Source organism: Pteropus alecto, unplaced genomic scaffold, assembly GCF_000325575.1.
Source record: "Pteropus alecto unplaced genomic scaffold, ASM32557v1 scaffold3, whole genome shotgun sequence".
NCBI lineage: Eukaryota > Metazoa > Chordata > Mammalia > Chiroptera > Pteropodidae > Pteropus > Pteropus alecto.
Window position 1 is genome coordinate 40,858,530 of NW_006442484.1, and position 12,670 is coordinate 40,871,199.

The following is a 12,670-nucleotide window of genomic DNA, read 5'->3' on the forward strand; positions in this document are numbered from 1 at the left end:
TAAGCAATGTTTATTTCAAAAGAATGTACATCAACTTCTGCTCAATAATTCGATGGCAAATAATAATTCTAACTAGAGTCCGTGGACTCTAATCAAAGTTCACTGTTAAGTATTCTCAGCAATGGCATCGCAACAAACTGATGATTCAAAGCAATACAAAAATACAGAGAATAGTCTACGGCTATGCCATCCTGAACATGCTCAGTCCCGTCTGATCTCGGAAGCTAAGCAGGGTCAGGCCTGGTTAGTACTTGGATGGGAGACCACCTAGGTATATCAGGTGCTGTAGGCATTCAATGAATGAATGAATGAATGAATGAATAAGAAAATACAGAGAATAAAACGAACAGTCCAAACACACACAAATACAAAGTTATAACAAAAAGTATTAAACTAAAATTTTAATTTAAGTAAAAGTTAACCATGAGTTATTATTAAATCATTTGAAATGTTTTGTAATAACTAATAGTAAAGCATCATAATGAACTGGAAAACCCATGAGATTTGAAAAAGAAGACCTAAGTCAAATAATTATTATTTCCACAATTTATTTGCTTTAGAACCTTTGGCAGGTTCTCTGAGCCTCAATGTATGCATCATAAAATGGAGACTATGCTTATTTCATGGTTTGATATTAAAAAATAGTTAAATGATGTATGCAAAAGTACCATATAATGCGAGTTGCTATCACCATTGTCACTGGTATTGTTGTTATGATCATTGTCATAAGACACCGAAATATAATAATAATCTCTGAAAAGTTGTTGGTATAGCTGTTCATTTATTCCTTTATCCCAAAATACACTGTTCTTGCCTGTTTGCTCCTGGTCTTTAACCTAAAGTGAACTCAGTAAGCCCAGAAGAAGCAAATAGATAGCACATCATCATATCTCTATAGATAGAACCATTCCCTTATTCAAAGTGTGGTTCAGACTAGCAGCATCAATATAACATGGGAGTTTTTAGAACTGAGATTAAGGGTAAGATAGAAACTGATGTGAACTGAACCCCTTCCTCAAGGGAAGTAAAACAATTGTTAATACCATCAGTTCTCCATTCAACCATTCAGATCCCAAAAGATTATCCTGAATCTATCACTAAAGACACAACTCTTTGTTACAGCTGAAATCACTATGAAGCCTTTATGTTACTAAAAACAGAGTTTAGCCTGGCCCCTCTTCACTTACGGCAGCCAATTTCATCAGAGTCATCCAAGCAGTCTTTGGTCCCATCGCACCTCCAGGATGCAGCAATACAATGCCCATCTTCACAGCGAAAATGCTCACTGTCACATTCTGCAATCCCACAAGCAACAGAAAACCAGTTTAAAAAAAAATTATGCCACACAGATATTTCACAGGAATATAAATTTTTAATAAAAACAAAAAATTATTCAAAGGAATATATACTATTTTGTAAAATTAAGAAAACATTTGTATAACTATTATGTTCTGTTTCAGGGACTGCAGGAAAAAAGGTCATTTTCATATACTAGATGATAGAGTGTACCTTGATGTAGCCAATCTGCAAAGCAATGTGACAACATGTATGTTGCTTTTTTTAAGTGCTTATTTTTTAACTTAGTATGTTTATTTCTAGGTACTTTTTCCTAAGGAGCTAAAGATTTTTTATCACTTTATTATTGATAATAAAGGAAACTGTAAACCACCTAGAAGTCCAATAATAGGAAAAGGATTAAATTTTCTTATATCTACATATTGACATATTAGGAACTCATTTAAATGGTTATGAAGAACCACTAAAGATTAGGAGAAATACAATATAATGTGGCAAGGACGCAGAATTTTACCTATAACAGAGTTACATATGGAGGAGGAAAAAAAGCATAGAAAGACCAAAATGTTAACAGTGGTTATCTCCAATTGATAACATCATGAGTAACTTTTCATCTGCTTGACTGCCCTTTTTTCAATTCCCATTCTATATTTTGCTTAAAGTGCCTTCTTATTACTAAATCATTAACAACAATTTATGGTCTCTCATTCTTATATTCATATCAATACTTTGGCTCTTTTTGTTGTTGTTGTTGACAAATTTGTAAGATGCCATGTCTGTAATCTCATCTCTGCAAACAAATATTTTTTAAAAATAAAAAAGCCATAAGTGGGGTCGGGCCTGATTAATACTTGGATGGGAGACCACCTAGGAATATCAGGTGCTGTAGGCATTAAAAAATAATAATAAATAAATAAATAAATAAGCCAAAAAACAAAATAATCTATGCAGCCAACCAGAGTACACAAACTTGGCACCAAAAGTTGCCACGTTATCAAGTGGCAGTGATTATCCATCCCCTAGCAATACCAGAAAGAGAATTTAACTTAAACAAGTTCATTTCATTTAACCAATATATTATTTGATTTTTCCTGGTTCTCCCCAGAGGACTAATTTGGCAGTTGGAAATCCTCTGAGTTTCCCTCAGATATCTGACCAGTGACCTCTCCATGCACTATGTGCCAAGCAGGAAATTTTTTAAAGAGAGCAGCCAACACCAGCCCAATTTGGAGAAGACTCAAAATTATTCTTTCACAAAGCCAAGGTAATAGAGAAGTAATTTAGGGGTTGGAAGAATAATTGTATTTTTCCCTATGTATTTAAGCAATCATGTTAAATTACTCATTTCAATTTTTGCCTGATTAACCCAAAATTAGGTAAATATACAGATCAATTACCTACTCTTAAAATAAATAAACAATGTGTTATCATGACTTGTGTAAATGCAGGCATATCAACAGCATGACATAAACATAGTTAAGCGATCTATTCCTAGGGGATATAGGCTACTCTGTTCATGGAATGTTCAAATCTGATTGTCTGGTAGTGACATCCTGATTTATAATGTATGCTGCAAATGGTCAGAAACTTCCCTTGGCTAAATGGTGGTACCGAGTGGTACAGGAATATGTACACCCAAATACCTTCTATAGACTAATGCATGATGGTGGTTGGTGGTGCAGGTCTGGGGTTGGTGGTGCAGGTCTCTTATCAACTACCTTTAAAACACAACAACCTCCCTTGCAAAAATGCCCCTAAGGAATGTACAAATTCACTCTGGAATCCCAGAACTTCTCGTTGGATTTTGTTCTACAAAGCAATATTTCCATGGGAGATTAGGGGCTTTGGAGGTTTAGCTATTAACACAACATATATTAAATCACTTTTATCAATTAGGTCTATTGTTAGTAATCCAACATATTACATTTGAAAGTTTAGTACATTTGTCTCCTTTAGTATCTAATAACTTCTGGTTAAAAAATTATAACAATCTAAAGGTCAGTCCACTTACAAAGAGCTTCATATTGCTATGGGGGTGGGGGGGGAAGTATACACTTAGAAACTAAGTGTACAAGAAGAAAATTCTCAGAACAAAATATTGCCTGTTTTGAAAACACATATGTGTAGTTCTATTCATTAAGCAACTTTTATTACAAGCCAAATTTTAAGGTTTACAGTTTTTGATAAAACACAAAGTTAAACACATCATGAAAAGAACACCAAATAGACACCTAAAAGTCATTTTTTAAAGCACCTCGAAGCTAGTTATTTAAAAACATTCACATAAAAAAAAAAAAAGAATATGACTGAGGGGAAATTTGCAATTAAGTAACTCTTTATAATTAGTGTTTTTCACATTTGATCTCCTAAATATTCTGTTATCTAAAGTAAAATATCAAACCCAATTTACTCAATTTATCAACAAGTCATGATAATTCATTCGTCAAATTCACCTTTTCAACATTAACTTCCATGTCTAACTCCCACATGACTATTGTTTGGAAATATCTATCCAGAAAAATCAAACTGACACTCTATCATTACTAGGTGGCCTCTTAGCAATCAACCAAAATGGTCCACTGTGTCAGAAGCCTGTCATTCACTCTATAATAAAGAGAATATGTGCTGTTTAAAAACAAACTGTTGGTGAATTGGTCTAGATCTGGTCTGATAACATTGCAGGTGCCTCTGATTTCAACTGGTCTGTATTCACTTTATTTTGACTGTTTTTGTTTCAAATAAGTAGCCTATATTCACAACCTCTCTAAAAGTTACTAAATATTATCTAAGCTTTATTGTTTAATAACTTGAAGTCTAAAAAAATAGGGGAACAGGAGGAGTATGGATTTCACGCACTGGAGCCAAACACAAAGTTTATGGGGAAAAAAATCTAAACAGAGCAAAATTAAAACTTTTTTCAACAAATGATCTCTAAATATCCATATTCAACCACTTCAGTTTTAACCAAGAGGTAGTTTTGCAATCAATAACTTTAATAACTTTAAAATATTTTTCCTCTAATAAAAAACCAAGGAAGAAAACATCATAATGCATGCTGAACTAAAAATCTTTTGTCAAGAACTAGGCAGCTATTGACAAGGAACCACTGGAACCCAATGGACACCATACCCTCCCAGCATTAGCCTTTCCCAAGAATCAAAACAGATGGTACAAAGATTTAAAAAAAAAAAAAATACATGTGGTGCTTAAAGGGCATGCACTGTTCTAAGCACTTTGCCAACTTTAAGTCATTTAATTCTCATAACAACCCATGAGATAGATGTAATTATTATGAACATTTTATAAATAAAGAAACTGAGGTACAGAGCAGTTCAGTAACTTGCCCAATATCAAATAGCAAATATGTGCAAAGCAAGGATTTGGATCTGACAGTTTTGATTCTAGCATCTGTGCTATTTCGACCACTGCTCTATGTTCCTTTTCACACGCACATATACACACACAAAGGTTATTCCACCAAACTCAAGAATGAATGTTAAAATATGATTTCTTCTAAAACTACTATCGACATTAATTGAATTCATTAATTGGGCTAATATGGAATCTATACCATATGCTCATAATTCAATTAGAGACTGGTAGTCTATTTGGCAGCAAACATTGCACATAAAGTCTTGGGCTTAGGAAAATTTGCAACAATCAAAGGCAGTGTAGAAAAATCAAAAAAAGAGTCAATCTCTTTTTTTAAAAAAAATATATTAGACATAAGGATAAACTTATTTTTCAACATTGCGGGGCCCCAAGCTGGAGAAAAACAAGAGTAATCCTTTCTTCATAAAAAACCATATCCCAAGGTCCCTGGTCTAAGTATTAGACTTAAAATATATTAAGATCAGATATTAGAATAACAGATAATGCGCCTAGAGGAGGGAATAAGTCATTTGTTTTTCCAGGATGGGGAACAACACTGAATTGAGACCACCACTTCTGTATCCTTTACAGCCTCTAGCACAGCACTGGGCACAGTTGGGACACAGCACGTATTCACCATATAATGATTCCTTTCTGTCAAATTCAATCTATTGGAATCATTATTATATTATATCAGAGATATATAAAACCATCAGAGCAAATAATGAGACTTTAAATTGGAGTTTACTATCTTAAATCCATACAAAGAAAAACAAAATCTGGAATAATTTAAAATAAGAGAACTATCCAGAAGTTTATAAAAGAGAGAGAGAGAAACATATTGAGTTGTATTAATAACAGTCTCATTCTTTTATCCTTTCCTTGTAAGTTTCTTTTCTGGCTTATGAACTCTCTTCTTAGAAGAGAAAAGTAAGTCACAGCCAATGGAACATTGTCCGAAGTTACTAGAGTTAGGTAATTTCTATGGCAAATCCTATTTTCCTGCTAGATCTTAACATGCGCAGGTCTTGCCAGACATTTGGTCTACCTGAGGAGGTACATGAGCTCTTTTTAAAAGCATGTAAAACTACACGGCGTTTTAATAGTCCTACTTCACTGAACACAAAGAAACAAATAAATTTAAGAGCCAATTCCTTAATTCATCCATAATTTTACTTAATTTCCCTGTATTTTTTAAACTTTTTCCCCTTGGTATTGATAGACATACGTCTGATGTTTATAAGGTGGGTGACAGTTCGCTACAATTCTCACACCTTATCCACCCTAGCAAGTCCATTCCCCTTTTGAAGATTTAGTCACCTGCTTATTTCTAAAACTTTACACTGCAGCCATGACAGCCAAGGGTAACAAATTGTATGGAAGACCGTGCTCTGCCTAATGTCAACTGGTAGAACAGTCAAGGACTCAATTAATAGAACTGAAATAAGACATACACAGCAAGCCAACCTACTACTCTTTCTGTGCAATATTTTATCTGCCTAGTTTTCTAACAGATCGCCAAAGAGATGACCAAAATTCTTTTTTAACTCAGTTTACAAACTCTTCAGTTGACTACTTTTTCCAAATTATTGTTTCAAAACCCTGATGTTTTGATAGAGCAAAACAATAGTAAGAAGACGGTTCAAGAAGTCAAAGACTCTGAGGCAAAACTCACAAAGCCAGATGATAAGTAATCATGTATACACATCACTTAAGTGCATCTAAAAATAAAAAGGACCAAAAGAATATGATGTCAGACTCACTAAAACCATTAAAAAAATCATATCTATTATGTGTAAAATATTGTTCTAGGGTTTGTGGAAGAAACAAAGAAAGCTAAGACATGTCTTTTTTATAAAGCTTACAAATTTATTTATACATTATAAATTAAATAACCATGCAACAACAATAGCTGCTATTTATTGAGCACTTGCTGTGTGTCAAACGATATATAAAGCTTCATACACATCTACAGGATCCTCTTGGAAATGTTATGAAGTGGGATTTGTACTTACTTAATAGAAGGGCAGATTAAACCTCAGGGATATTAATAAACTTCCCTCAGGGTTGCAGAGGTAGAAAATGTCTGATTCTGACCCAGGATGCGTGTGATTCCAGAGTCTATGCTCTTTTTCACTTCACTTCTCACAAAATAAATGACAGCTTTCATTTACCTAGAAGTTACTGTGTGCCAGAAATATTTTAAATGTCTTCCACAGATTATCTTGCTTGTCCTCACAACAAACCTATGAGATATTATTGATAGTCCCATTTCATAGATGAGGAAACTGAGGCTTAACTAAATTTCACAGCTAGTAGACAGTGGATCAGGGAGTCACATCTAGGTAGTCTGAATTCAAAGCTATGCCATATGACAGTAAATGATTGGTGACAGTAAATGATTGGTTCCAAATAAGCAGCAGAACCAACTGGTCTCAGGAAGAAATAAATTAACATCACAGACTGCAGTGGTCAGAGAAGGCTTCATAAAGGAGAATAGAACTGCACTGGGCCTTTGTGGAAGAGCAGGAGAGATCAGGCATTATGTAGGGCCCAAACAACTCGAGACAAGCCTAGCACAGATGAAGACCTAACAGACCAAGCGCTGAGAACCTCTTATAGAGTGGTGGACAGAGAATAAAGGACCTTAAATACCAAGCAAAAGAATGACATAATTGAATGGATTGAGTAAGAAAACTTAGAGTTCACTCATGCCAGTAACTGTTAAAACTAAAGGTCACTGGGTAGATGCAAGCCTGGACTAGGATACAGACTTTGGCCATGATAAGGGCTTGGGGCTCCATTTCATTCCCCCAGATCCTTGCCTAGAGCATGTGAACTCAGGGAACAGGTTTGTGAGTGGCTTACCAACAGGCTGCTAACAAAGACCGGTCTCACCTTACAGCTCCTACAGTCTCCCCAGGCCTGATCCAAGCAGCTTCACTTGCATGGCAAATAGCCAACGGGTTCCACAGGTGCCACCAAAGTTATCCTAGTGGCTTTCCCCATCATCCTCTCCAAACTGAATATGTCTGAGCATCCAGCTTACAGAATTCAGTCAGCTCTCAAGAGTCAGTTGTCCTCACAGATCTCAAAGGTTGCTTAAATAATTGCTTGATAATTTTTTAAGTGTCTTTTCAGTGGTCAAAAGCCAGTAGAATAATGTGATACAATATCAAAGTAGTGTCACAATTCTGCGAATGAGAAATTAAGTTTCTACCTTTTCTAATTGAGCTACTCTTCTCCATTTTCACCTAAACACTAGTCACTTGCCTTTCTTCCCTTCTCCCTAGTCTCTCATATCGCACTTATTTTTCACTGAGTACCTCCTACCCCTACAACCAGTGTCAATCAACACTGCAGAGCATTATGTATAAAATGACACTTCTCAAGGGTTTGCAAGACCCTGTGATTGGTATCTAGGGTGAAACAATTACTCAAGTGCTCTGGGCAAAGAAGGATGTATAGCATCCCTGGCCCCCACTTGTGGAATTCCAGTCGTGCCCATCCCCCCATCACTGTGACCACAAATAACATCCCCATACATGTCCAAACACCCCTTGAGAATGGCAGTACCACCCCCAGTTGAGAGCAACTTAGAATCTCTAAGCAGCTTGGACATTCAGAGCTCAAAACGTCTTAACCCACATGAAAGAGATCATCTAAGAAAACCCCTATAATAAATTCTTCCCTTTTAGAGATAATAAAATTTCTTAAACAGCAACCCCACTCCCTCCCACCCATCAATAAGAAGGTCTGGGATTGGGCAATATCAGGCTGAAGCTGCTAGTACCAGCAACTTGAAATGAACTCCTCTGGAAATGTGATAAAGAATCTAAGTTCCAGAGAGGCCTGCTTCACCCTGGAATGCTCCACAGTGCGTCCACAAGCTTCCACTTGGGGGTGGGCAGGGCGAGGTGGTAGTAGTCACGCCAGAAAAAAAATCAAGCTGAAAATCTAAAGTCCTCAAGCAGTTCTTCATTAATGTAAAGGATTGTTGCTATGAAAAACAAAGTCCTAAACACACCTGTTTTATGGTGCAACTTTTCCCATCTTTATAATTAACCAGAACAAAAAGTAATTTCTTCAAATGTCCTCTCCCATCCCTGCCACATACTCCCTCTCTCTCTCTCTCTCTCATTCTCTCTTTCTCAATCATGCAAGTGCCTAAAACATTCAAAAGAATCTCCAAATTTTTACCAAGAACACTCAGCCATGAAAACTTCCTGCAAAGGCCAAAGAGCTACAATTATATGTTGAAAAGAACACTATCCAAACAGAAGAAAATTTAAGATAGTCTGCCTGCTGAATAAATAAAGTCCCAATGAACCAAACTACTTAACAGTAAAATGCCCTTCAGCACTTAATGATTTAACACACCTTGTACAAAAACTATAAATCACTCCCATTTAAAGAGCTGACTTCCAGCCCCAATTGCCCTAAGTATTCCTATATAGCTTCTTAATTAGCAATACAAACTATTGGAAAATGGTTAAATGGAATCAAACACTAAAAGAAGAAAAGAGATACTTGTGAGAATTAAACAACTATACAGATATCCAGGCAGAGAGCCTTCCTGCTTAAGGCTTATAAACAGTATGATAGACCAAGTCTCAACCCAAACACAGAGTTTATAGACAACATCAAACCAGGGTTTTGCTGATTAATTAGACCCAAGTGTTGAACCATAAATCAAATTAATACAGATGTATTAAAGCTGCAAACATCACTAACTACTATTTTGGTCATCTTAAGAGGCAGATTAAGATCAGGTTATCAAATGGACAATGGCTTAATACTGGAAATTATGACACAATGGCCAAAGGAGAAGAAATTGTCTCCCAACGGGTGGCTCTGGTGATTCTTTGTAGTCATAGGCTAAATCATTTATAAATACTTTTTGACTGCATCATACATCTTGCTGCATTTATTCTCTCTTACTCCATGTTATTTAGTTCTTGACTATCACAATGGTTACATCAAGTTCTAAAAACAGGGAGAGAAGAGGCAGAGACAGTGAGGAAGAGAAAGAGAAGAGAGCAAGGGAGGTGAGGAGAGGTGTCCACGTTAACAACCAGCGTCCAGACACTTAATGAGACCCAGCATCTTGCACCCTAACCTCAATTTGGTACAAAATGGTAACTTATTTAGACTTATTTAGCCACAGCCCAACCCAGACCCAACCAGTATGTAATTATTAAGTGGGTTTATAGGTCACAAACTTCATGCTAGGGACTAAACCTCTCATTCTAGATATATACTTTCAGAAAGTAGAGATCAAGTCTTTTTTTACATATATTATACATAATACGTTATATATAATTGTATATTATAAATACAATATAAATATAATATTGACAATTACATATACAAATAATTTACTCTGAAGCAATAACGCTTCTGCTTTGGTAAGCAAGTCTGATGGCAACTCTGATCAGGAATGCTGATGCCTATGGTAAGACTCACTACATTATTTATACAAGCACTGACCTTTATCAATAGTTCATTTGTTAAGAGATGAGTTGAGATGCACACACATGCGTGACTCAACCTTGAATATTTAGCTATGGACATATATGGTCTCTGCCAACAAAAAATTTTCTTAAACTCTTAAGAAATATTGTGCAGCAAGAATGTGAAAATGTTTCCACAAATAAGTTTAAAAGGCTGTTCTTAGGCAATAAATACTGATAATTAATGACCTAGTAAACTAAAATCAACATTTTTAATAAAAATCTATCGTGTCATTATTGTTTTTTAAAAACTGTCACACAGTTTTTGTATTTTCCCTTCTGGTGAGGAGTTATAACTCAGAAAGAATTTTATAAGCAGAAACTCGAAATTCTCCTACCATGACCTGATATAGGAAACAGAGAACAGAAGAAGCAGATGAGATTAAGTGACCAAAAGAAGACGGATATTAAGGTGGCAGTAATTTATTATGATTCCACCATAAACAGAACATTATTCCAAATCTTAAGCTCCTAAGGGCAGGAATAAATACCTCTGTAATCTCAGTGCCTAGCACAGTAACTCCTAGTATCCAGATGACCCTCAATAAATGAACAATATATGATGCATTAGAATGTATGAGTGAAGCCAAGATGATTGCCAAGAGATAAAGTCTTGAGATCTTGATGAATTGTGGACTTTTATAAGGGGCCCCGCTGTCTTAGAGTCACTGTTTCTTCCCATCTAAATTAACAATTCAGCAATTCAAATGTCATCTTCCATGCTGACCTGCATGAGAGGCCATAAAGACTCTAAGAAGTCAACCCCAAATCCTTGGGAGCCCATTTATATGTTCAGGTCATTCTCTGCTAATTCAATAATGAATGGGACTGGCCTCTCTCCATTATATAAAACATTAAATTTATATCCAGCATTACTCTGAAGTAGAGAGTACTCTGTACTCTGCCCCACCTTTCAAAAAGGCTACAAGAGAATATATGATTCAGCAAATTAAAATTTGTAATTTTTATTGTAAGCAATTTGATAACACAATTTTGTCATAATTTTAGTTTCCCTACAAACCCTACATGGTCAAAGGTAAAGCTGATTTTGTTCACTTGGAAATCTATAAAACAAGATCTATTATATTTGCAAAGACTTCCACGGTAAAATGACACTAAACTTCTTGTGTCTCCTGTATTATATTGATTTTAACAGAATATTTGCAAAGACTTCCATGGTAAAATGACACTAAATTTCTTGTGTCTCCTGTATTATATTGATTTTAACAGACTGAGCAAAAAGAACTTCAGAACATGTCTCACTAGCAGGTTATTTGTTACACCAAGAGTCCTTTGCCTCTGGTTTGTTCTGCCAGGGCTCAAACAGCATTTATAGGTCTCCAAATCACTTCCAGGCTCTATAAATGTCATCACTTCATGTTATAATGTGATTGTGATGACCTGAAACAACTCAATAGTTTGTTGACACAGAATCAACAACATTATATTGTCACCAACTGATACCCACGTGTAATGAAATGGTATTTGGACTTCGTGCTATATATGGTGAATTTATAATGTCCCAATATTAAGAGCAGCTTAAATAAAATTACAAGTTCATCTGCAAATATTGTCAGAAGTAAGAAGAAAAAAAGGTAAAGTGTATTTCCTAAGATATTGCCTAATCTGTATTTTAAGTATCATAAATAATGACAGTAAACACCTATTGATACTATCATAAATATAAATTTTTAACCATGCATTAAAATAGAATGTTAGAATTTTAATGCTGGAAAAAATGGTTTCAGGAATAAACTATACTAGAAAGTACAAACAATAAAATCTCTACTAACGACACACAAATAATTAAAACCACTGCATACTAAAATTTTGCCTGTGTTACTTTTTTAAAAAGGCAGTCGGTCATAAGAAAATAAACCGGTATTAAGAATTTGGTCAAAAACAGAGCTTCCAGTAGCTATCTCAATTCTGGATATTAGCTATCTATAGTGACAGTCCTCAGACAGTGAATGAATGAGTGGGTCTTTAGGTATTGTAATAATTAAAACCTCAGTTAACTTCACTAAGAAATTCAAACTTTTCGATAAATGCTAAAATAAGTATACTAATGAAGAAAACACTAGACTAAGAGCCAAGAGAACATCGGATTCAACCCGTGCCATAGCACTGACTATCACCAAGTCAATCTAAACTCTAAGTTCCGTGAGGGCAGTAACAGTTTCTCTTATTCACCGTTGAATCTTCACTCAACACACATTTGATGCTTACTTGACTTAACTCGGTGAACTTGGATTTAAACTCTCTAATAAGCATTTTCTTTACTCACAAAATTTTTGACCTGCAAAATCAGGTTCTGGTGAGGATTAAAGAGGTCCCTGTAAACCACTAGCACAGTGCCCAAATTCAGCAGTCCTTCCATGAAGTTCCCTCCTAGGCACTCCCACCCCTCATCTGACTCTAACATTCTAACAGTCTAGGGAACGAAATACTCAGGAATCAATGCCTTCACAAATTAAGACCCGTTTATT

The 12,670-nt window shown here is 35.4% G+C and overlaps 1 protein-coding gene and 1 pseudogene across 1 annotated transcript in view; one reads left to right on the top strand and one right to left on the bottom strand.

Moving 5' to 3' along the window:
• LRP2 (LDL receptor related protein 2) overlaps positions 1-12,670 on the bottom strand; it is a 184,264-nt gene that overhangs the window by 149,718 nt on the left and 21,876 nt on the right. Inside the window, exon 2 of the mRNA XM_025039562.1 lies at positions 1,188-1,295. Within this exon, the coding sequence (XP_024895330.1) occupies positions 1,188-1,295 (108 nt within the window). The remainder of the gene's footprint in view (positions 1-1,187; positions 1,296-12,670) is intronic.
• On the top strand, positions 174-292 carry LOC112470615 (annotated as a pseudogene).